This window comes from Verruconis gallopava (genome assembly GCF_000836295.1).
Source record: "Verruconis gallopava strain CBS 43764 unplaced genomic scaffold supercont1.15, whole genome shotgun sequence".
Taxonomy (NCBI): domain Eukaryota; kingdom Fungi; phylum Ascomycota; class Dothideomycetes; order Venturiales; family Sympoventuriaceae; genus Verruconis; species Verruconis gallopava.
Genome location: NW_015622151.1, coordinates 544,557 through 568,031, shown reverse-complemented (window position 1 = coordinate 568,031; position 23,475 = coordinate 544,557). Strand labels below are relative to the sequence as shown.

At 49.9% G+C, this 23,475-nt stretch overlaps 10 protein-coding genes across 11 annotated transcripts; 3 read left to right on the top strand and 7 right to left on the bottom strand.

Annotated features, from left to right (window-relative positions):
* Positions 1–694: 694 nt before the first annotated feature.
* On the bottom strand, positions 695–2,586 carry PV09_05170 (uncharacterized protein). The gene is made up of 2 exons (XM_016358642.1): positions 2,130–2,586; positions 695–2,067 (listed from the first exon to the last, which is right to left on the bottom strand). The coding sequence occupies exons 1-2, from the start codon at positions 2,469–2,471 to the stop codon at positions 1,660–1,662; spliced, it is 750 nt and encodes a 249-aa protein (XP_016213743.1). The 5' UTR covers positions 2,472–2,586; the 3' UTR covers positions 695–1,659.
* A 119-nt stretch (positions 2,587–2,705) lies between these two features.
* On the bottom strand, positions 2,706–4,010 carry PV09_05169 (uncharacterized protein). The gene is made up of 6 exons (XM_016358641.1): positions 3,821–4,010; positions 3,725–3,761; positions 3,622–3,675; positions 3,438–3,571; positions 3,270–3,381; positions 2,706–3,208 (listed from the first exon to the last, which is right to left on the bottom strand). Exons 1-6 carry the CDS (start codon positions 3,902–3,904, stop codon positions 2,910–2,912), a joined length of 720 nt encoding a protein of 239 aa, XP_016213742.1. The 5' UTR covers positions 3,905–4,010; the 3' UTR covers positions 2,706–2,909.
* A 998-nt stretch (positions 4,011–5,008) lies between these two features.
* PV09_05168 (uncharacterized protein) lies at positions 5,009–6,228 on the bottom strand. Its single transcript, XM_016358640.1, has one exon. The coding sequence runs from the start codon at positions 6,159–6,161 to the stop codon at positions 5,190–5,192; it is 972 nt and encodes a 323-aa protein (XP_016213741.1). The 5' UTR covers positions 6,162–6,228; the 3' UTR covers positions 5,009–5,189.
* Positions 6,229–6,332: 104 nt separating this feature from the next.
* Positions 6,333–8,800, top strand: PV09_05167 (uncharacterized protein). Its single transcript, XM_016358639.1, has 4 exons — positions 6,333–6,913; positions 6,967–7,633; positions 7,686–8,610; positions 8,667–8,800. Exons 1-3 carry the CDS (start codon positions 6,476–6,478, stop codon positions 8,012–8,014), a joined length of 1,434 nt encoding a protein of 477 aa, XP_016213740.1. The 5' UTR covers positions 6,333–6,475; the 3' UTR covers positions 8,015–8,610; positions 8,667–8,800.
* A 215-nt stretch (positions 8,801–9,015) lies between these two features.
* PV09_05166 (uncharacterized protein) lies at positions 9,016–9,659 on the bottom strand (the record flags this gene model as incomplete). The annotated part of the gene is made up of 2 exons (XM_016358638.1): positions 9,016–9,597; positions 9,630–9,659. 2 exons carry the CDS (start codon positions 9,657–9,659, stop codon positions 9,016–9,018), a joined length of 612 nt encoding a protein of 203 aa, XP_016213739.1.
* A 297-nt stretch (positions 9,660–9,956) lies between these two features.
* Positions 9,957–14,486, bottom strand: PV09_05165. 2 transcript variants are annotated; one of them, XM_016358637.1, is made up of 6 exons: positions 14,021–14,486; positions 13,587–13,952; positions 12,576–12,728; positions 12,448–12,521; positions 12,015–12,399; positions 9,957–11,960 (listed from the first exon to the last, which is right to left on the bottom strand). In XM_016358637.1, the coding sequence occupies exons 1-6, from the start codon at positions 14,046–14,048 to the stop codon at positions 10,471–10,473; spliced, it is 2,496 nt and encodes an 831-aa protein (XP_016213738.1). In that variant the 5' UTR covers positions 14,049–14,486; the 3' UTR covers positions 9,957–10,470. The 2 variants fall into 2 exon arrangements, with proteins under 2 accessions (XP_016213738.1, XP_016213737.1); XM_016358636.1 differs by having other exon boundaries at positions 12,576–13,952.
* A 269-nt stretch (positions 14,487–14,755) lies between these two features.
* Positions 14,756–16,188, top strand: PV09_05164 (uncharacterized protein). Its single transcript, XM_016358635.1, has one exon. It carries the CDS (start codon positions 15,603–15,605, stop codon positions 15,921–15,923), a length of 321 nt encoding a protein of 106 aa, XP_016213736.1. The 5' UTR covers positions 14,756–15,602; the 3' UTR covers positions 15,924–16,188.
* A 761-nt stretch (positions 16,189–16,949) lies between these two features.
* On the top strand, positions 16,950–18,469 carry PV09_05163 (40S ribosomal protein S2). The gene is made up of 6 exons (XM_016358634.1): positions 16,950–17,133; positions 17,191–17,225; positions 17,279–17,292; positions 17,345–17,395; positions 17,452–17,645; positions 17,698–18,469. Exons 1-6 carry the CDS (start codon positions 17,046–17,048, stop codon positions 18,099–18,101), a joined length of 786 nt encoding a protein of 261 aa, XP_016213735.1. The 5' UTR covers positions 16,950–17,045; the 3' UTR covers positions 18,102–18,469.
* Positions 18,153–20,495, bottom strand: PV09_05162 (uncharacterized protein). Its single transcript, XM_016358633.1, has 3 exons — positions 19,415–20,495; positions 18,728–19,364; positions 18,153–18,676 (listed from the first exon to the last, which is right to left on the bottom strand). The coding sequence occupies exons 1-3, from the start codon at positions 20,211–20,213 to the stop codon at positions 18,514–18,516; spliced, it is 1,599 nt and encodes a 532-aa protein (XP_016213734.1). The 5' UTR covers positions 20,214–20,495; the 3' UTR covers positions 18,153–18,513.
* A 1,179-nt stretch (positions 20,496–21,674) lies between these two features.
* On the bottom strand, positions 21,675–23,475 carry PV09_05161 (uncharacterized protein). The gene is made up of 2 exons (XM_016358632.1): positions 22,643–23,475; positions 21,675–22,588 (listed from the first exon to the last, which is right to left on the bottom strand). The coding sequence occupies exons 1-2, from the start codon at positions 22,734–22,736 to the stop codon at positions 21,831–21,833; spliced, it is 852 nt and encodes a 283-aa protein (XP_016213733.1). The 5' UTR covers positions 22,737–23,475; the 3' UTR covers positions 21,675–21,830.

Sequence of the window (23,475 nt, the reverse complement as noted above, 5' to 3'; positions counted from 1 at the left end):
TCTCAGAAAACGAACAATATGTGTGGTTGGAGTGACGTCCTAGTATACTCACCAGTGGAAGAGATTTCATGAAACAATAAAGCATGCATGGCGCATAGAGGTAAATCCCTGCCGAACGATCGGCTTTCGCGCACGTAGACAGCTGCACGAGAAGCTTGCACGCAGATCTGCGAGGGCCGTGTTGTCCTCCACCAGGTTTTCTGCAAGAAACGGAGAGCCTCCTGACCTCTTGCTTGTTTCGCCGGCTATTGGTTCTTAAGATGGACGCATTATTATTTTCTGGCTCTGCTTGGTCGGACTTGAAGATATTCTAGGGGGTTTGGGCAGTCATCATGCATCGAGAATGAGAAAAACTTATGTCAAACTAGATTACACGAGCAGAACGAGCGCTCAACATTCGCAGTGTCCGTTCGCGTTGCATGATTAGAAGCTCATATCCCATTCAAGTCAATGATGTGCATTGGTTTGTCGATCGCGAACGAAAATTCTGTGGCAAAAACAGCTGGCCTGGCCTGCTTCTATTCTTGCAAGAAGCTACAACCTTGTCTAGGCTACGACAGCGTGTACTGCTGCATGTAGCCGTAGTCAATCACGACAGGCTGAAGGCGGGTGAACAATGTGGTCAACCAGGTTCTACAGCGTCCGGCTGGGCGGATGCAAGGATTTACTCGAAGGATTAATGAGATAGGTGTGTTGGAGGCATTAGAGTAAAACAAGCTTTTGACAAGATGCAGTACGTTCTTAAGATGCTGTTCTGCAGTCTCGCTTGGTACGTGGATAGATCCTAGCGGTCCGCCGTTCCATACATTACACAAAGCCCAATTGCCAGTCTACAGCAGGCTTTGGCCAAGCACGTACGCTCCACAAGCATCCGGCACATCCGCACGTCTTCCCATCGGTTCCCATGGAAGATGAGATCCGTGTATGCTACTCAGCACACTGACGCACTTTAAGGCATCGGCATAATGTCGAAGCTGACAGGTCGACCTGTCTTTAAGGGAATGGACTCCGGTGTTGCTTATGATAGACCCCATCAGCTAGACTCTTGAGTCTTTGTCTTCTAGCGTATCGTGGAGAGCACCAATCGTTCCAATCGAGATATTCCTCGCTTGGCCGGAGTTTGCCAAATTAGATAAAATGAGAAAATCAAAAAATGCACTCATTCGTTTAATCCACGCTTTGGTACCGAAAGGGGCTCAGTCGTTTGAAATAAGCCTACTGACTATTTCACTTTGGAGAGTTGCGTAACGTGAAGATCAAGAAGTAAATGAACGGTAAAACTTGTCTTTGTTTAACATGGCCCCTGATCTAAGGTCATGAGAATGTCCTGCGCTGTCGATTGGGTAGTGTAATAATACGTCCTTTGCTAAACATTGAATCGACCCTTCCTTTCTTCATGTGAAGGCAAAAAGTGTTATTCGATGCCACTTTTGTTTGAATATGTCGACAAGGCAGGTTATTTCAGTCTTCCGCGATTGGACCTGCTCAAAACAGGAGTTTGTTGAGATAAGACGTGTGTCAAGAGCATTCCGCAACAAGCTTCGCATTTATCCGTCACCCACAGCGATGTTGGGAATTTAGTTGCACTTCCTCTAAGCGGTGTTGCAGGCGAGGACTTGCCAGATCAACAAGGCATCCATAATCTGGTGAATACTAAGCTCAGGGCCCAAGATTGATAATGGCGCCTTTGAAGAGGAATGCCCCGACTGTCTTGCCAACCGCCCAACCAACATAGGCCCCGGTTAGAACTGTAACCGGCCATCGCTGCCAGTCTCTATCCCAATCTAGTGGAATGGGGACGGCGCCTACCCAAGCACCTAGACAAGCGCCTACAGCTGCGCCGAACGTCTCATCTATGGGGAGAAGAAGAGCTCCCACAGCGCGCCACGTACTTCGATCAATGCCTCGTGTGTAGATGATTGGAAGTGCGGTGAGAAGAGAGAGGTGTGCCGCGAGCAGAACTGTGTGTGGGATGTGGGTAGTGATCGGAGCACCGAACAAGACTGTGAGGAAGAGGAAGAGTGGTGTTCCCAATGAAAGAGAGAGGAGTAGTGATATCAAGGCCGGCTGGTCAAAGACATTAGCAAAATGTTTCAGCAACAGAATGCATTCCTTAAGCGTATGCCTACAATGACTCTCATTCCAAGCGTAATCTCTCCCTTGGTCTTTGCTCCTTTCTTGAGGGCGCCTCCCTTTGCTGGTCCGCCGCTTTTGTGTCCAGGAACTGCGTGAGAGCCAGTGGGTGGGAAGCAAACTACAACGTACGCAGCTTGTAGCGTTGCCAATGGCAGTAGCAATGATGATAGGGCTGAGATTGGATCGGCAACAATGAGTTTGAAGCTCAGAAAATAAATTGAGAGCAACGTTATAGGATGAATATGCGCGTACAGACGGGCTACATCCGTGTCAAGGAGACTGACAGGCGAGTACTGCAGCTTAGTTTGCTGCCGCAAGGGGGTTGAAGCGCTCATGATAAACGTCCGTAGCAGTCAGCGAAGCTGTTCTGAAATTTCTGTGGATATTCGATCGTCCCAAAGTCATTTGATCAACAAGAGGTGACTTGATACTGGTCTCGTACGACTGTGGGTTTCAACTTGTAGAGGAGCGAAACCCGCCATACAACGCGTGATTACTGCGCACTGACGTCGGCCTCAGCCTTCTATTCTCGTAATGCATTTGCACTGAACAATAAACACAGAGCATAAGGGCGCGAAACATTGGAGTTTAGTTTAGAACTACGTGGATATAATAGTTCAGATTTACTAGGTTCACTAGGTTTACGAGATTGCCCCATATAACGAGATCTTATCCATATTTTCCTGCGTCGAAAGCATCCGGTTGAGCTTTTCTGTCTGCAGAGATTCCTGCCTTTCAAGATCCCAACCAAGACTATCTCTCAGAAGCGATGCCTACTCCTTCGGAAGCAAGTTCCTCAAGCTCAGGTCGTACACTACGTCTTCAACCTCTTTTAACTTGTACTTCAAACCATCGCTCCGCTTCCTCAATATGTCGTTTTTCAGGTTCAGGATTTGAAATCCAGCGTGCACATCTTTGATGAAGCGACTAATACGTAGTGGGCGACTGAAGTCACCAAGGGTTACTGAATTGCGTGCTAGTCGGGCGAGGTCTTCGATCATGGATACGATTGCGAGAAGATATTCTTCGATCGTTAGGTGAAAGGCATCGCGGTCCTTGAGATTGACAGGGACTGTCAAAACAAAGTTAGTTTCTGGCATAATAGCGAGGAGTCACAACTAGAGTAGACGTACTCTTCATTAGGTCTCCCACCTGCTCAATCGTGAGAAGCTCGCTTGCATCACTCGCTTCCGGGCCCGGTGCAGTTGGCGCACTCAACCATTTGCAGAACAGAATCGTACTACACTGCTCTTCTCTTTCAGTCATGTTCCAAAGATCTTCAGCATTGACTGCTAGCATACCACATCCTGCATGCTTCTCGTCCACATGAAGTTGTTCTTGTAATACGGCTGCTGTGATGCTAGCTCGGAGAGCTTTAGTATGGTTGCGATCTCATCACGAATAGCTTCCTCGGCGGCAGTGACTACTTCGTTGACTATGCAGGTCAGCCTCAGGAATTTCAGATGTTTTACAAGGTCACCTTACTCTTCACTGTGGGCGTTGAGTGGGCTCGTGCTAGTATTGACTGAGTAGTTCTTGCTTATAGTGTGTTAGATCTAGTTGACCAGGCTTTTGCAAAGGCACACACTCTGCTTTTCTAGTTGCTGGATGACTTCGCGGAGGCTCTGCCGTGCCTTGTTAGCAATTGAACAGCAATCAGAGCAATGTTGCAGCTTTTACGCACGTCTCGGAAGGCAGTCTCCTCATCGATCTTCTGCTGTAGGTGCGCGAAGATGGCTGGATCGACCATTCCCTGTTGAGCTGCCATGCTAAGTTTTTGATGTGAACATTTGCAAGGAGATACAGCAGCAGAAATGCGACATGTTCACGACCATGCGACTTGTGCGTCATGCAATGGAGCATCAGGAACATCCCCACAACTACATGGAGAATCCGAATTATATCACTATACGTAGACAACCACTTGTCGCGATACTTGTGGGGCTAATTTCTATGTACAAATCTTCACAAAATTTTGCAAAACAACATTTGGTTTCTTCTTTAATCCCCCATCCGCAGATGAGCTGATCAATGAAAAAAAGATTCGCGTCAGCTCGAGATAGTGCAATACGAGCGACACTGTGCCCCCAAACATAGGCAAGCCCAGAGGTATGGGAACCGGGTACAAAAATTAGATTAATCTTGAAGTGTCGCCGTAGCGACGTTTCAGAGATTAAACTGAAAAGAACAGATACTACACTTGATCTAAGCCAAAAGGCACTGAGGAGAGTCAGTAGAACGCAACGTATAGAGGAGGGTTGGGTACTGACAAGAGAGCTGAAGAAAAGAAAAGGTGGATAAGAAGAAGACGAGCCTTTATAAGAATGTCGAAATGAGAATGGTCCGAGCTTCAACAGGAATTGGCGACTAATCCATTTGCGGGTACGCATAGACACGTGATTTGGACGAGCCCCATCTCGACTCAGTCATTCTCAACCATTACCACTCGCACCATCCAGAAGATCCAGATGACCCCCCCGACGAATAACCAAGACGTATGAGAAGTCAAATCGGCTGATCATAAGCCAAGGTCACAAATAGAAGCTCCTTTAGAGGATCGTGGCCTCAGGAATCTGGAGCAAGACGCGCATTTGTAAAAGAGCGACGCCATATATGTGCGCCCTCACATCCCTTGCAGTGAAGTTGAGGCAGCAATTAGGGTATAGGCACAGCAGAGACTGACCTAGAGGAGATTTGGTAATCTTCCCAAGTAAGCTGAGAACTTCTCACACATCTGAGAAACTTAGAAGACGTTGGGCTGCTTGGACATTACGGAGGACCGTACCAGATTTGTGAGATCATGACAGAGCTCAGAAGATGTTCGTAGAAACCTTCTCTAGATAGAGTAATTCCAAAGAAATGCAAATTAGGCCCCTTTTCATTCAACACGAATGAATCCAACGATGCACAAGGGCAGGAGTAAGAGCAATAAAGTCTTCTACATCATGACAATCAAAACAGAGATTATTCTAACCATCAGTTTTACCATATAACACGGAACTTGCTTCTTTTTCTACAGCTCGGATCACGCATGGAGTAGTTCATGCCTGCAATCAAGATCGCAAGCAAAGCAATGCCCGCTCGCCAAATAATTTCTCTACGCTGCCTTCTGTCCTCAACATCGAGTGCAGCCACCTTTTCACGCCTTCTACTTCCCTCGCACCAAATTTGACCAGTACAAAGCCTCGAATCCGCGCAGCAGTCCACAAAAGCGCATCTTTCTTTTCCCGAGATTCCCTCTGCTTTCTCTCGTTCAGCTCATCATCTTGCTTTTCGCCATCCCAGTTTCGAGCCCCGATTCTAGGAATCGCCTCGAACTCCCGCATAAAGAACTCGCTGAGGGCCTCAAAGATAGGCCCGTAGATAATCAGGCTACCAAATGCGCCCATTTGATCTAATCGATCTGCGAAAGATCCATTGGCCGCGCCATCCTCGAGAAGAATGTTGTCACGCAAGAGAAGGCGCTGTCGTTCCCCATCTTCAGGCTTCAGCCAAACCTCATTCTTGCTCGTATACCTCCAGACATTCCAGTTCTCCCCTCTGGCAGCGCGTCCACGGCATACCCAGTCGCAGAAACAAAGGTTTGTCTGGTTTAATGCGGGCATATAATAAACCTGGGTTTGCTCGAAGGCGCTCTGAGCAAATGGCTGAACGGGGTCGGGGAGATAGCACAAAGAACTTCCTCTCATTAAATTCACGTCCAGTCGCTGTCGTGTGATGATCTTGGGCTCCGGTGATTTGAAAATTTTGGTGGAGCCTTGCGTGAGTACAATCAAGCGGACGTTTGGGTCTAGGTTGATTTTTAGATTAATTGCGTCTCCGGCCACTAACCCTCCGCCATAAGATAGTAAATAGACTGTATGCACCAACGTCCCATCTTCTGCGTGCAATGGCTCAGGGGCGACTAGTTTCAACGGATATTGATAAGAGCATGTCTTGAGGCGCGGCGTGTTCGGCAACAGAGCTGCAAGTGTGATCTCGCCATAGCCAGATTTTGACGTGGAATCTAGGAACGGATTGGACATGGAAGTCCCAAAATAACTGGCCTGATTGTGAGGTCATACAACAGCTCAATCACTATCGGAGTGCAAGTGAGCAAGATCGAGTGAAGGACGGTTGACGAATGAGGACTAGTGTAAGACCCTCGGCGAACGCCTTCCCGCATCTCGAAACTTTTTTTTCAAAAGTGGCAGTCGCGTATATCTCAAAGCTTCATATCTTATTTACTCAAGAATTGCTCTCTCGTTTATGAAAATATTTCGAGAGAGGCTCGAAGCAGCCCAATTCCATATCTTGGTCTTTACATTCTCTCGACAAGTCCATCCTTTATACACAAATCATGGCGAAGAGTAAGCTAAAGGCCGCATTAGACGCCTACAAAGGTGTCGACTATAAAAAGCTCAAGGAAAAGAAAATGAGAAAGGCTAGTGAGAAGCGAAAGAGGGAAAAGGAACAACAGGTAGCCAAGGCTTCAACTGACGGGGATGACCTCGAAGATGCGCAAGCGAGCGAAGATGAGGACAACGGTGGCGTTCTCATTGATGAGGAAGCTATCGGTACAGAAATTGCCGAAGATGAACAGAAGAAGCTGCAAGCAGAGCTCAGGGAGCTCCTTGGAAACAAGAAGAAGTTAATGGAGATTGAAAGTGGCAGTGATGTGGACAAAGAGGAGGAAGACGAATGGGAAAGTGCTGTCGAGGATATAGATGACGAAGAGAATGAAAACGAAGACAGCGACCAATCAGAAGATGCTTCAAGTGATGAAGAAGATCAAGGAGTAGGCCCTCTGCTCCCACAAGTATCTTTCTACAACTAACGAACGTCATACAGATTGATCTTTCGCGTCTCGAAGACAGTGACAGCGATGACGACGATGACGATGAGGAAGAGGGAAATGACAAGAACCTTGATGCTACCGAGGCTACAAATGGCACGTCAAAATCCAATGGGGTTGACGAAGACGAAACAGACGGCGAAGACATTCCGCTTTCAGATATTGAGTCCCTGGCCTCAGAGGAGCGAGGAGATCTCATACCTCACCAACGACTAACAATCAACAACAAAGCGGCACTTGAAAAAGCGCTTAGAAGAATAGCACTCCCGCTATCAAAACTTCCTTTCTCCGCACATCAATCTATCACATCTCAAACCAACACCGCAAACTCCATTCCAGATATCGACGATGATTTAAAGCGCGAACTGGCATTCTATGCGCAGTCACTTGATGCAGTTAAGAAAGGCAGGGCTCTTCTCATCAAGGAAGGCGTCCCATTTAGTCGGCCAAACGATTACTTCGCCGAGATGGTGAAGAGTGATGAGCACATGGGACGTGTGAAAGACAAGCTGCGAGAGGAAGCTGCAAGTAAGAAGGCTGCTGCAGAAGCGAGACGGCAGAGAGACCTGAAGAAATTCGGAAAACAAGTCCAGGTGGCGAAATTACAAGAGCGGGCCAAAGAAAAGAAGGAAACACTTGAGAGGATCAATGCGCTGAAGAGAAGTATGTTTCCATGCTCGTGAATGGCTTGAGAGTCTCATTAACACGTATATAGAACGTGCTGGCGAATTGCCTTCAGCAGAGAATGAACCAGACCTCTTCGATATTGAACTCGAAGACGCAGAAACAACGGTGAAGAATGATAGAATAGCGCGAAAGCAGCGCTCAGCAAGTGGCTCGAAAGGTGAGCCTAAGACAAAGCGGCAAAAGAAGAACGAGAAATTTGGTTTTGGCGGTAAAAAGCGTTTCTCGAAAAGCAATGACGCAGAAAGCACCATGGATTCTCGAAGTTTTCCGGGGAAAAACATGAAGAAGCCTTTCAAAGGCGCTGGAGGTGCAAAAAAACGACCGGGTAAAGCTAGAAGGGCTAAAGCAAGGCTGTAGAACAGTAGTTATGAAATTCGAATACATTGGCTGCAGCTTCTTTGCATATGCACTTGCAGCATGTACTGATATCCACACTGATTCAATTCGAAGATCTGTCTTCGTAAGAGCCATCATATGCCTGTTCTACGGAGTTTTAAGTTCCACACGAGAAAGGAAAATATTGGTTTTGTGGAGCCTACCGGCCTTCAGCATCTATGACCGAAAACTTCAAGCATGTTTAACTGGAATGTGATGCGCAAGATTCCTTGTGTCATTGTATCTCATCACCGGAATTATTAGAAACCAATATAGACGCATATCATTATCCAAAACATCATCAGAGTCGCGTTTCTTCTCATTCATGCTCTGCAGTCACAATCTGGCCAAACAGACGACTGAATCAGACAGGATTGCAATGCGGCTTTATGTCACAACGAGAGTCTGCTCGGGATTTTGCAGCGATTCCCTTTGAGTTACAGTGGAGTATAGTCGAGATGGCGACAGACATGATGATAGAGGAGAAGGAGAGAAGTAATCATCTGCAGAACGTTGCAGTCAAGCTTGGAGGCTGCTGGCTAAGATATCAAAACAGCTACCGAAGTTTGCTTGAGTGGGTGAGTTTTGATGAAAGTTTGACTCGACTATGACAAGAGCCTGATGGGAGATGAAGTGTGCTTTAGAACTTCCGAATGAGGCGATGAACCTGTAAGGAATTGGACAACGCGCCGATGACAACGACGGGGAGAGAACTTGGCAAAGTTTCGAAACGTGGGACATTGGAGCGATCCGAGCATGTGTCGAGCTCGATATTGAGACTTCAAGTAACGGAAGCCAAACATTTCGTCCCTTTTCACTTGATCGACATGCGACACGCTCTGATGGAGGTAGCACACGAGCACTCCTCGCTTGTTTCCGGAGGATGTTGAATCATAAATCACTGCTCCAAAGTATCTACTCGCTACCTGATCCTTGTATGTGCAAAACAAATCCACCCATTACGGATACGACGACGTTCTCTTTTATACGAAGAGCGCGCGCACCCGTGGAAGGGTCAGCTGTAGATCTGAAGGTAGCGCAGCCAACCTTTGTTTGTGCTTGACGGTTTCTGGTGACAAGAGCTGTGCCCTGAAGATGAAGTTGCTTCTGAATTCCTGACGACAGTTGGTGCTGGGACGCGAGTAGACGGCGCCGCTGTGGCCCCCATTGGAAACCACGGTCTGCTGCCAGAGAACCGAGCTTTTCGGTGGAGATGCAGTCGCAGGCGACGTGATAGAGCCAACAGGCAATTTTTGGGTTGGGCTTGCGGCCTGAGACGCTGTCCGATGCGTGTTCATGTCTGCCAATGATTTGATACTCCAGTCGTGCGTTGGTGAAAGTGATCTTGCTTCTGCTATTGTGTTCGTCACCGCATGTGGAACCTCTTCATCGACCTGCTTCGTGTTGATAGGACGGTTCCTGTTCCAGCCGGCAGGAGTCGAACCATGTCGCGCTGTCATGAATGATTCAGGCAGATCATTTTCTGAAGACAGAAACGTCTGAGGAGTCAAAGAACTAGGCCGGCCAGGTTTGGCCGAGAAAGTGGCAGCAAAGGAGATTTCGAGCTTGTAATAGTGACCCAAGCGAGAGCACGTACCGACAAAGCGAGATCGTCGAAGCTCGTCATTTTGGAAATGACCTGACAGGGGAACGACGACTAAAGTTGGTTTGCTAGTCGGATTGGCCTAAAGGATCAAGATTCTGTAGAGAGAGTGGCGTTTTCTTCAAGCGTGGAAAGCCGGCTGAGCAGGAGATCGCAATGGTCTATATGAGCTGAGATACTTGCGCTGAGTGTCAAAATACGAGGAGAGCATATACGGAGATTATGATGTAGCTCGGACAAAGCCGTCAGAGCAGGGAGACACTACTTACTTTCGTGCAGAGGCATTGATGACGGGGACTCGAATTGTTTGAGGACTACAACGGTCTCTTCGCAAAAGAGAAGAACGATTGCAGACAAAGGATTCTTGCCAAGTACTTTGATCGACTAAAAGAGTCTACATAGATATGGGAATAGTTGATGAGCGTCGCGTTTAGGCGAAAGGAATCTAGATGAAACGATCTCTCACCACGGCGCAGTACCACCTTTTCATTGTGCTTCTCTCGCTTGCTCGCTTGATTATGATACACAGCACACTGCGTTTTGCTCGCACTATGACCTCCCATGTGGATCAATCATGCAATCATGTCCTCTGCTGGAACTCCCCCCCCACAAAAAAAAAACATCAAAAAGCTCTGCCAGCTAGGGCAGGTATGGTATAATATGCATGAAAAAATGCACAACAGCTTCATGCTGATCGAAGTGAAAAGAAGAAGCGAAGCCTGCGCCATACAAAGGAGATCTGAGATAGCTTGTGCTTTCCATAACACCCTGCAAACTCCATGCTCATTTCCATGCGTCGTTAGAAAGATTGCCAAATAGGCTCTTGGCTTTACTGTCATGAGTTGGTCTGTTGAATGACTAGCCTGCTTCCTTGGGTGGGAGTGCTTCCTTTTCTCGCTAGTCCATTTGGACTCATACTCCTCTTCTTCGCCAACCATTGATTGAGCATCTTGTCTAATGCAGTCTCCAGCTCTTTTACCTTCCCTCGCTCCTCTACGAATAAGTTGCTCATTAATGGATGATCAGGCCCGACAGGCACTACTCCACTAGTGTCATGAACTACGACAAGCAAATCCTTTATGTCGTCTGTACTATCCATGTACGCCCTTAAGTGAGCATCGCTCCAGGTGGGAGTGCTGCTGCTTGTAGAAGGTGATAATGTGGAATTCGTTGTAGATGTGCTATTGTTCCGCGTCGGAGATGATCCACGTTGCGCTGCATCCTTTGCTTCCGCCGGCTGTTGAGGCGGTTGTCGAGCTGGTGGACTGGTGACTTGCTTGGCGAATGTAATAGATGCCGGTTGCGGGGGCGAGGTCATGCTGTCCAAGGACGCTTGTGGGGAGAGATGGCGATCAGAAGTCATTGGTGGGGACGGGGATGATCGCAGAGATGTTAACTCGTCAGAGGAGCTTGATGAAGTGTCTCCAACAAGAGCAGGTGGTTCATTTTCCGGCATGGCATCCGCAGACGTGATGTGCACGGGCGACTCAGACAACCGCTCTGTAGAACTCATAGCACCGAGCTTGCCGGGGCCTGGTGGCACTGCTAATCTGTCGTCAGCTTGGCTGACCATTTCAGAATCAGCAAATGGGTCGTTTGTTTCCTCATCCGGGGATGAATCGACGTCCAAGGCTTCCCTCGTCTTTGCGCGAGTAACTTTCGTTGGCTTTGTTCCCTCAGACGTAGAGGACGCTCGAAGCCTGCTTGAAATGCTCTCTTGAGCACGCGCGCGGAGTGATGATGATTTCTGCAAACTTGAATCATGATTGGTTGGAGAACCTGATCGTGGGGTTGACTGAGTTGATGATGTTGCAGACATTGACTCTGCACTAGGCTTCTTTTGCGCGGAGTTGGCATCTGGTGAGAGTGTGCCAGGAGGGCTCCCACTGGGGGGGGTTTTTTGCAATTTGCCCTTGCTCGCACTCCGGGATAAAAGCGCTCCATCAGCAGTGCCTGGGCGTTCGATGGGTGAAGCTTCTTCAGAAGAAGGTGATTCTCGGAGGATTTCTCCTGACAGTTTGCTTTTTGTGCTGCTGACATCGTCCGCTTTGCCCTTCTTTTCCTTTCGTTTGAAGAGACCACTGAGCATACCGGATTTTTTCTCCTTCTTGCCTCCCTTTCCGGGTTTTGGATCCTTTTCCAAAAGCTCTAGACTTGGTCCTCGGTCTAGTGAGTTTTTACCTTGGCTAGTTATGCTGCTCGAGTCATCACGTAATATGTTAGGGGTAAGTGTGATCTTCCGTGTCTCAATGCTTTCATCGCGGAAGAATGAATCTGTATTCCGAGGTGTTCCGTTACGAGACTGCTTCTGTGCAGTGGCATTGTCTGTAATAGATTAGTGCCATGGCATGCCATGAGAAGAGAGAAAAAAACACGTACATTCACGATCAAACTGTTCGTCACTGGTCCGTGATTCATCAATCTTTTTCCTTCGATCACCTTCTTCGTCGTCTGCGATGGCCTTCTTCTCGGGCGACCCGTCCCTCTTCTTATCCTTGACTTTGAGTGGCGCTACAGTCGCGATTTCGTCTTTTTTAGAATCGCTAGCAGTTTGCTCCTTGGATTGCTCAACCTGGCCTCCAGAGCTCCCATTCGTAAGACTCATGTCGTCATCCGTGTCGTCATCAGTCGTGTACTCATACTCGGAAGGCTCGATGTAGGTCGGTGTTGTGAACTGCACAGTTTTTGCATTGCGCCGTCTCATAGCCTTTTTCAATGGATTCTTGGTCTTCTCGGTTGCGTCCCCGAGCATTGTTTGCGAAAGCTAGTCCTGTCAGCATGCATCTGGTCACGTGCCCACATTTTGTCTCACATCAACATTTCTGTGTTTGTTCAGCCGTGCTAACCGCTCTGTAGGCGTTTCGATATGTTCGGCAGGAAGATAGCCTAGTATTGGAGTAGGGTTAGATTGATGATGCCAAAATTGGGTCAAATACTAACCTATGGTGCTATCTTTCACAACTCTGACGAGCCACCAATAACTGTTACTGTCATCAAGTAGCACCATGGTATCACCTTTCTGAGCATTCGCCTGTCCTTCAACAGTGGCGACAAATGTATGTAGCGCGTAAACGAATTCGAAGTCGATATCCTCTATTTCTCGTAAGCACTTTCCGCTCCAGCCAAATTCAATGAAACGATCATCAGCAGGTAGTTTGCAGTCGCAAGTCTCATCATCATCGCTGTCGTAGGTTTCGCTGTCGAAACTGTCATCCGAGCACTGCGTATCTGATTCCGTTTCCCAATCATCTTCATCGTCATGTTTTACGTCGAAGTGAGTTGCGTTGCACTTTTGAGGCTCGATAAGGATGTCGTCGTCTAATAGCGGATCATCAATAGGAAGAAGTTGGGTTTCTAATTCGATATCCGATGCCGATTTCTCAAGCAACGGCTGCTGAAAAAAGTTCTGCGCTTGCAATTCGCATTCTTCATCTTTCAGCGGAACAACAGCTCCAATCTTGATCCCGTGTCCGGTTTCCTCGCCAGATTTGCCATGATTCCCAACAGTCCATACTGTACCTTGCTCGACGTGAACAGTTTCGGCTTCAGCGACCTCTTGATTATGATGATGACCTTGTAACTGTACCTTTTTGCTGATAGTGTCGTAATGAAGAGGAAAATGTGCGGGTGACTCAATGAAAGGCGAAGATGATTGTTCAGACTCCAGCTCCGTCTCTTCACACGATGGCGTGCATGGACGCCGTGATCGCGACTTGCTGAAAGCTGAACAAAATGGAAAAGGGCTTGCTGGTCTCAGCGTAGAAACTTGAGCCGCTGGGGAAATACAAGGCGACGACGGATTCAAGTTGTTCTCGATGGGTGATTTGGTACATTGATTGTCTCGGTATACCGATGTACTGAGCGATGGGGTTGCAGCGCACAACGAAGACGACCGCTGAGGCCAAAGATAGGGTGCGGACTTTGTAGGAGTAGTAAAATGAGAATACCCACCATCGCTGATTGACGGCGAACTCGAAATCTTGTCCATCAGGTCGTCATCCATATCCGCATCTCCTTCTGCGTCCGTGCCTTCAGATTGACCATTGCGCTGGGCGGCATCTTGCTGGGCAGCGCGCTGATCGTCACGCATGACGTCGTCGTCGTCGTCGTCGTCGTCGCCGTCGTCGTCGGGGGGTTCGTCGCTAAGCCCGTTGGCTGATTGCCAAGCGTTTGGTAGTGTATCCTCTTCGCTATGTCGCTCCTCCTGCACATGCCGTAGCTCGGCGGCCTGATGGGGAGCGGTCGACGCGGCACTATGCTGCTTGCGAGTGTGGTCCTGCGCAGAGGGAGCGTTCTGGGACTGCAGGTCGATCGTGTCTGGCGTGCAAAGTCAGCTCAATGCCGGGCAAGTGAGGATTGGACCGTAGGCAAGGATTTTAGCGGACCTGCACGAACGATTCCTGGGCGTGTCATGATTGCCAGGTCAGATTATGTAGCCCTTTCGAAACGAGGCGCGAATTGACTGCAACGGCGTCGGGGAAGGGGCCGAACAGAGGTGGACGGGCTGCCTCCTGAGGCGGGTTTGGCGACGCAAGACACAGTGAAGGCACCGCGACGGCGAGATGGACCTCACACAGTCACGTCCAGAGCCCGAGCGGTACGGGCACAGAGAGTAGGAGCGGATGGCGAGCGAAAGGAAGGCTAGGGATAGCGAGAAGACTGGGTCCGACGTGAGCACACGTCCGTCCTTGGGGTCGGTCTCAAGCCATGCGAGACACAGTCCGCGTTCGAGGCTCTGTTTTCGGGGGGCGGGCTGGCTCGTCAAGAACAAAAGATTGGCGAGTGGGGAAACAAAGAGCAGGAATCAATGCGGGTTGAGCGAAGCCAGGTGCGCAGCAGGAGGGAGTATCCGTGGGAGGTTGCGCGAGAGCAAGCAAAATCCTGACGCTAAACCGGGTCTGGCCGCAAACCCGCCAGGCCCAAGGAGTTTCATTCTAAGGGGCAGCCAGGCCCACGCCCACGCCGTCGCCCAATCGCAGCGCCGCCCGTCGGCAGTCTGATGCGTCGCCTCCTCATCACACGACCGGGTGCTGTTTGCTGCTGCGTGCGCGCGAGAACCGAGCGAGTGACGGCGCCGCCTTCTCTGTCGTGTGCCCCGTCCTGCTTGTACCACGCCGTCTGCCTGCTTGCTCGCGGCCACGTTCGCCGCTGCTCTCGCCTGCTGTTCCTACATCTCCCTCCACCACCCCGTCGTCGCTCACCTCCCCCTCGCCGCGTTCCTTCGGCCTCGCCCATCGCCGTTGACGCGCAAGAACACCCATTTTGGACGCGACGAACGGCCCGCCGCCGCTCTGCCGACCCGTTGTCTCGGCTCCAAGTCCAGCCTTGCGGCATTCTGCCTCCGCGCACGCCTCATCTACCATTCCTATTTCTTGTCTTGCCTAACTTGAGCCTTCGTCAAAGGAGCCCAAGGAAACAGCTCCAACTCTGACTCGATGCGCTGCCGTAATTGGTTGCTGATCAGCAATTGCCCAGTCGCACGAACCCTGTGACAAGTACGGACGCTATGACAAGTCACTGTCGTGCTATCCTGGCCTCGCCTCTCGCAGATGCGTCGTTCACTTACGCTCGAGCTGCGTTTGCCTAAACGATGCAGTATACTGCGTGTGGAACTGTGTGAACACTGCAATGCTGTTGATCCCGACGTTTGTTGCGAAGTCGGTGACCTAGATGCAGAAGGCGTGTTGTTTTTCCAACTGAGTCCAGCGACTCAGACCGGGATAAGGGAGTCAAGACGTACACTCCAAAGCGACAAGTATAGCACTTTGAGCATTTCTAATATACCAAAACCCAAGTCGATGCGCTGTAATGACAAAGAACATGCCACTATTGCAAGTGTGAAAACCGTGGCACTACTTTAGAACACAGCTAGAACGACAGCCGACAACCTCAGTCTGGCAGGGCGGTCCGTTCTATTGTCTCCAAAGCTTTGAGGCTGCGCGATGTGTACAAAATTGCAGAGAACAGATGGAAGCAACCTCGCAGGCTTTTCATCCGACAGCACCAATCTTGACCATTAGCAGTCAAGCGAGCGCAATCAGATCGGGAAAGAGCTTTAGGGGCACATTGCGAACATTCCAAGGCATGCTTGTGAAATACAATTCAGCAAATCTGCCACAGCAATGGATCAGCCAGTGCATAGAAAGGGGATTGAATGCGAAGCGCTCCTCAGCATCTTTCAAAACAGAATCTCCTTGTTCTTTGCACCGGGTAATTCATGTGTCCGGATCGACTCGCCCAAAGCCATTAAAGATTCTACAAAATATTGAACGATTCAACCATGCTTGATGAGAGCTCAACACTTGAATCCAACGACTGATGTTGCTGCAAGAGCAGCGCTGAATGGCGATGACAGTTTCCTTTGCATGATTGACCAACTCGCATTGTCGACAATGGCTCGTGGCTTGCAGTAAATGGAAACACGTAGCTTTTACTATGCCGTTGAATATAGGTAAGCTGGGAGATCTGAGACACGTTGACAAACACCACTTTAGCTTTCAAGCATCGTTTTGTCTTATTTCTGCTAGATGATTGCTGACTGCACAGGCTTATTTCGATCGTCGGTTAAGGTTGACGTAGACATTCTGCCCACCGGCATATACCATGCGCGCGAAAGTTCTTTATCAATGCTTGATCAGTTCGCTATCATCTTCTTGATGCTCGTTAAATTATTTGACTGATTTGCTTGCCCTGCAAAATCATGGATGATCATGTAGACGATGGATGAGCCAGATCTCAGCGTTCAGGTGTCTCGGAACAAGAGCAAATAAGGTCTAGTCCGCAGGACATATCTCAAGCGTACATCACTCACAGATCTGGATTGAGATGTTCTCAGGCATAAGTTGCAGCTTTGCGCAAAGACAATACACTGTATTTGAGCTGTAGCCAGCCCTTTGGCCAGAGTTGCCTATTTCACAAGGAAGGCTCTGAGCCGGGGACATCCATTGAGAAAGTTCGCAACGCATTCATACTGTGCATATTGGTCACTAGGCTTGTGCCCTCTGGGTGATTCAGTACCGCTGCTGCACTCATCCTGTGCAAAGTCATTCTTACTACTCATTTTACGTCCATCTCACGTTCTCCCGGTACCATGGCCAATATTGATTTTGTTGTCTAGAAAATGGAGGCGAAGGCAATTTCAACACTGTCTCGTCTAGCGATTCATCCGTGCGATATAAAATGTCGTTCGTGTCAACAGCGTTGTGGAGCTTGCAAAGACCGGTTAGTCGACGATTCTCGGTGTGGAAGCGAGACCACATATTGTTGCCTTGATGCCTAAGTTGCTGACAGTTACAGTGCGTCCGTGCACGAAGTCTTGGCCGCACTTTGCATCGATTTTCGTGCTTCATGAAAAAGTGACCAGTTGCAGTCGCTGCGAATACCTCCTAACCCCTACAATAATCCCACAACATGGCTGACGCATCGGCATCCGCAGCTCGCGGTGGATTTGGCTCACGAGGTGGCGACCGTGGTGGCCGTGGTCGTGGCCGTGGACGAGGTGTGTTATGGTTGCCGCACGAGTATTACGCCTAGCATTGCTGATGATGGAGAAAAGGCCGACGAGGTGGTAACCGTGACTCTGGTGAGAAGGTATGTCGTAGCCTCAAGTTGCGCATCATGGAAAATGCTAATGAGAATAACAGGAATGGCAGCCAGTGTACGCTTCATACTCCTCCGATGTACAAAACTGTTCGCTGACTATGGACAAGGACCAAACTTGGCCGTCTCGTGAAGGCGGGCAAAATAAAGTCTATGGAGGAGTAAGTGAAATGTGCGTGCGTATGTGGGTTGGAGCCGGCAATTGACAGAGTGACAGAATCTATCTGCACAGCTTGCCCGTAAAGGAGTACCAGATCATCGATTTCTTCCTTCCCAAGCTTAAGGACGAGGTTATGAAGATCAAGCCAGTCCAGAAACAGACCCGTGCCGGTCAGCGCACACGTTTCAAGGCTATCGTTGTCATTGGTGACTCTGAGGGCCACATTGGTCTCGGTATCAAGACCTCCAAGGGTGCGCTATCTGAATCCTCAAGTCCGCAATTGGAGGCTAATAACAAGTACAGAAGTTGCAACTGCTATTCGTGCTGCCATTATCATTGCTAAACTTTCTGTCGTTCCCATCCGCCGTGGTTACTGGGGCACGAACCTTGGTGAGCCACACTCGCTTCCCGTCAAGGAGTCCGGCAAGTGCGGTTCCGTTACTGTCCGTCTCATCCCAGCGCCACGTGGTACCGGTATCGTCGCTTCCCCCGCCGTCAAGCGTCTTCTTCAGCTTGCCGGTGTTCAGGACGCCTACTCGGCATCCTCGGGCTCTACCAAGACCCTCGAGAACACTCTGAAGGCGACCTTCACTGCGGTTACCAGCACATACGGCTTCTTGACACCGAACTTGTGGGCCGACAGAAAATTGCAGCGCAGCCCGTTGGAGGAGTACAGCGATGTGCTCAAGGAGGGCAAGAGATACTAGCTGGTGAACTAGGACTCTCCACGTGGGGTTTTGGAATGATCATGGCAGGGTGGCGTATGGAATCTGCTACTTTCATGCATTTGCTGAGGGCATATCAAACATGCACATAAGCATGTGTGCGATGAGAATTGATTATACAAAATGACCTTCACCGGCGCTTGCTACCCTATGACCATGAATCGTTTCGCTTGCGCATTTCAGTGCTTTTTGCCTCGGTAATATTAAAAACATTCTTGAAACGATCTCTGACGACTGCTTGTGGTTCTCTCGCAGCCCCCTGTGTTAACAAAAAGTGCACGCTTGGGTAGTATAGATCAAAGAGATTTTATCTTGCCTTTGGCATCCTGGGGTTGAATAGCACAGGCTTGGTATTGTGAACCTGCTCGTACAACTGTCCTCGCCTTACAAAACTTCAGGCTGTTCCTTGAAGAGCGCCAACCCGTTTTCCCTCCACAAATAGGACTGGTGGAGTATAATGCGTCCTGCCGTGCAGGAAATACGACACAATGCTCAACAATATAACACCAGCCCAAACTACGGGCGCCCAATTCTCTGTACTTGGATCAACCGGTAATCTGAAAGAGTATTAGCAGTATTTTAACCATTTGATTGGTAGAAAGACTCACTCGCTGGGGAAGCATGCGAAAACTATCGCGAATATGCTGTAAAAAAAGGCAAAGCCATTGATCCATATGCCCCATCGTCCAAGTGACCATCGTGCAGGAGGAAGTGGGCGACCCTGAAGACGGCGAAGAAAAACGCTGCCAATGGAGATGGTATATGTCGAAAGGAGAGCGAGTAGAGTTAGTGAAATGATAATGTTGAACGCCAGGGTTGAGCCCAAATTGATGAGACACAAGATACCAGATAGGACAGACGTAAGGTAGACTGAGTTAAATGGAATCTGATACTTGTCGTTCATTTTGGAGATCCAGTGAGAGAATGGAAACCCGTGGTCGCGCGAAAAAGCCCACATCTCGCGTGATGCGGTGGCGAGGCAGGTGATGTTACCTGAAAAGATGAGTAGAAAGATTATAACAAGGAGAACTAGAGCCACGGCGTTAGATCCCGTGTTCTGGAAAAGGGCCACGTATGGTACGGATGCACTGAGGGCGTCGTCCAGGGTGCCAATGCAAAACAGCATGGTGACCAAGATGGCAATGCCGAGGAGCAAGTTGAGAAGGTATGACCACCACATGACACGAGGCACAGTAAGAGATGCATCTTCAACCTCTTCGCTGATGTGGACTACGCTGTCGGATCCTTGAGCATGACGTTAGTGGGGAGGGTTGGCGCAAAGTGTGAAGACGTACCTAGATTGCAGTACAGCACCGCTGTTTGAGACACCAGGCAAGAGGTTCCCATGTTACTCCAACCACCGCTATTCACAAAACTTGTGAAGACTTCCGCAGCACTGTTTTTGGGGCACATTACCCATAGGGGCACGAGCACAACCACAAATCCCAAGACGTGGCCAATCAAACTGACGGTCTCCAGTGCGGGTAATAGCCTTGCCATCCAAGTGTTGAAGAAGATGGTAACGAATAGAAAGGCCAATGCGATAAGTGTATACTGCCAATTCGGAAACACGAAGTCCGGATTCGCAACCTCAACAAGACTCTGAATCAATGTACTACACACAAACACGCTGCTAGCTGTGCTAGCTAGCCACCCAAGCGTGGACATCCAGCCCGACGAGTAACTGAGAAACTTCTGATACTTTTCAGGAGCGAACTCGCTTGTCCAATGGTACTGGCCGCCAGACGTCGGCGCCATCGACTCCATCTCAGCCAAGCTGGCGACGATCGTGCTGTAGCAGATGACGGTACCAATGAAGGTCCAAAAGAGGCCACCGAAGCCACCATTGACGAGACCGAGAGCGAGCGAGACCAGGACGAATTCCCACGTCGCCATGTAAATGGAAATAAAGCCCAAGGTAGATATGAACGAGAAGTTGCGCTTGAACAACTGCTGTTTCCCCAGTCGCTCCATATCTCTTGCATCTTGGAGGGTGTTGCCGGATAGTCCATTGCGGGCAGGTCCAACGGCTGCGTCCACAGGCAAGACAATGCCATAATTGTAGAGGTCGGCCTTTTCTTCTGATTCAGACATGACTTCCAAAGGCGACCAAGGTCCCGCATCAAAGGAATCAAAGCAGCAGTGAAGCTCAAAATCAGGGACAGGGCCAAATCGAGGAACTTGAATGCGTTTCCATGCTGTACTGTGCACATGTGGCCTGCATGATGCTTATCGGGATTAGGCATTTGACACAGAAATGCTTAAACAGTGATAAGAGTTTGTGTTTGTCACAACCCTACGGCCCTAACGCTAAAAATGGAGAGCATGCCGCTGCAGCAAGAACGTATGCTGCGGACCAGACTTAGCAGTCAGTTGTTGCGTTGACTTACCGTGCACGATCCGCAGGCCGGCAATCTGGCTCCAGAGTTACGGTAAGTAGGTAGTCGACACAAGTTGAAAACTCCACGCTCGACAATCAGATCTTAGATACGTCCAATCAACTCGCTCTGTCGCACACATGGTTTTTTTTATGACGAGAATTAACTCGGGTCACGATGAAGGGAAACGGGTAACGATTGATCGTTTTATTTATTTTTGACATTTTGATCGTCACGGGAAGGTCCAAAGGCGAGCTCGGAATCTAACATCTAAGTTACCACAAGGTTGCCAACCCGAATTTCTGGACAAACAGCACGGAGGACTTCGCTGCCATTTCGCCAATTCATAGATGCATGGAATCAAGCAGGAGAACGCAACCCAGAATTCGAGTTCCGTCATTTGCTCAAGCCGTCGATATCGTTAGCGCAGTGCCATACGGCAGGTGGTGGATCGCCGTGATCAGCCAGGCACTGTCCGTCCTCATGAGGGTGTACGCAGCCGTGAACTCCTCGCAAGAGGTCCCGTCTTTCCTCAAGCGTTTGCACGGGCAGCTCGCCAATACGAGGCCGCTGTCATCCAGGACGATTATTTTCTTAGGCGCGCCCCACTCGGAGTGATCCCACCCGTCGCTGCGCAAACGGCCCACGGTACTTGATATGGTTGTGACAAAGTCTTGACGCGTGCTGTATACGACGACGCCCTTTGACGAGATGGCAGTGGCCGGCTCGTGGTAGTACGACGCGGCCTCTTCATAAGCGCCTCGATTGAACTTGCCGATATACGCATCAAGGAGTTGAGAGATATGATCCTCGAGGTTGACCGCGGATTCCATGGCGATTGCAGCGCCTTCTTTTTCACTTGAGAAACATGAAGATTCAGCGTACTGTCCGGCGAAGGACGTACTAAATCTTTGAAGCATTGGCAAATAGCCAAGGGTGGTGCGAGAGTAATTGCCGAGGCCTGGCCTAGCGGGGCAGAAGACAGGAACAAGTCGTAACTTGGGAGGCCGATGCTCTAGACATACGCTTTGTGTTGGCGATTGTCCACATCTTCGCTCCCTTGCTCGTTTTAGAGGCACCCGATGCCCCTTGATCAAGTTAGAGACAAAGGGTGAGACGAATCGAAGGTTGCTTAGAGGAGGGAACACGAAGGCACTGGGCCACTCGAAGAACAACGTCTATATATGCCAAAGCATGATATTGGAACTGCCGCTAGATCTTGCCAGCGCGAGGATAAGAGTATGTACAAGGAATCAAAAGTTTTGCCACATGGTTTATTGATACATTGGCTCTCTCCCTCCTCCCCCCATTTTTCTTTTTTGCAATTGGGCACTTAGTGTACCACGGTACCAGTCCATTCGCTGCAGTCGACTTGCTGAGCGGTGCCGACAGCAAGGCCGACGCCGTCGTTACCGAAGAAGGCAGCTTGAGCGCCGGAGTCCGAGCAAAGGTCGAAGTTGACGTTGGCTCCATACTGGTTGGTATCCTGCAAGGTTGGCTGGGAGCAAAGCGGGTTGCCCTGGGCGGGGCAGAGATTGTTGACCATCACGACGATGGACGTGCCAGCGTTGGTCAGGGGGTTGCCGGAAGAGTCGGTCTCACCAACAAGCTTCCAGCAAGTGCCGCACTCCGGACCTGCGCCCGCACCAGGGCCGACGCCGTAGAGGTTCTGACTCACGGCAGCGCTGAAGCCAGGCTGGGTGAAGAAACCGCAAGCGGCCGTGTTGGTGTTGCAGTTGGGAGAGCCGAAAGAGTCGCCGGCACCGTAGTGTGTGAACGATGCCTTGTAGATCGGGCCGGTTCCTGAGCTCGAAGAGGAGCTCGAGCTGGCCTGAGGCGAGGCTGCCGCGGCGGAAGAGGAGGAGGCTGCCTTAGCTGGGGACGAAGCTGCAGGTGCCACAGACGAAGCTGCAGACGAAGCGACCGCAGCAGGGGAAGAGGCCGAGACAGCGTTGGCGGTCGGTGTCGACGTTACAGCACTGCTAGCGATGACGCCAGAAGTTGCGAGACACTGAGAGTAGTATGGGTTCTGGACGACGCAAGTCAGGCCTGCGGCGCACGTCGTGCCGCCCGTCCAGTTCATGCCGCCGCCTGACGAAGCCGGTTAGTCGATTCTTGGTTCGCTTCTCTCCGTCTCGCTCTTACATTGTTGCCACTCAGCCTGCGCAGTGGTCTTGGACTTGCAAGATGCGGCTGCGGCGACACCGACGCCGAGCATAAAGGCCGTTGTATAACGCATGCTGCACAGAGTAAAAGAACGAAACTGAGCACTGCTCAAATCTTGGGATAGACGAACAGGAGAAGAAGGTTAGCAAATGAACGACTTGTGGTCAGGTGCCAGCTGGTAATGGTACTCTTTTCTCCTTTCTTTCCGTCAGCGTGCAGCGTCTTGTTCCTTTATACTTCTGCGCTCTTGTCATGTTTCACCGACAGTCCTTGGCCCGAAGAAAATAAAAAAACAAAATGAGGTATCAAGCATTCTCGCTTATTTGCTTAGCACCGAAGGGAAACAATATCGCATCTGTAGCGAAGGCCCATTTCCAGGGGGGTGGCACTCGTTGTCATGAGATGTGAACCTATTGTTAGGCACTTAGGGTGGTTGTGAAGTGGGACTGTCCCGAGGACACCCATGCGCTGTGGAGCGGAATTGCACGGCGGTAGAGCTGTCATCGCTGACTGAAACCTGAGTTAAATGGATCCAGGGTGGGAAGTACAAACATGAGGGTTTTCGGACAATGGCCATGTGGAAATGGAAAAGTTTTCCACCGCGTGTTCGTCGTTTCAGAGCAGCTGGATGCTTGCACGGGCGGGAATATCCCCCTCGCACTCAATCGTGGCAGCACAACCCAGGCGGCAGTGTTGGCACCGAGAGAAAGAACTGGCCCGAGATTTGCAGAATCAACGAGAATATTGCTCAAAGTCTGCTTGCGGTGGGCATCTGGCCATGAAGCTGTCGCCCGGCAGGCGCAGATGTGGAG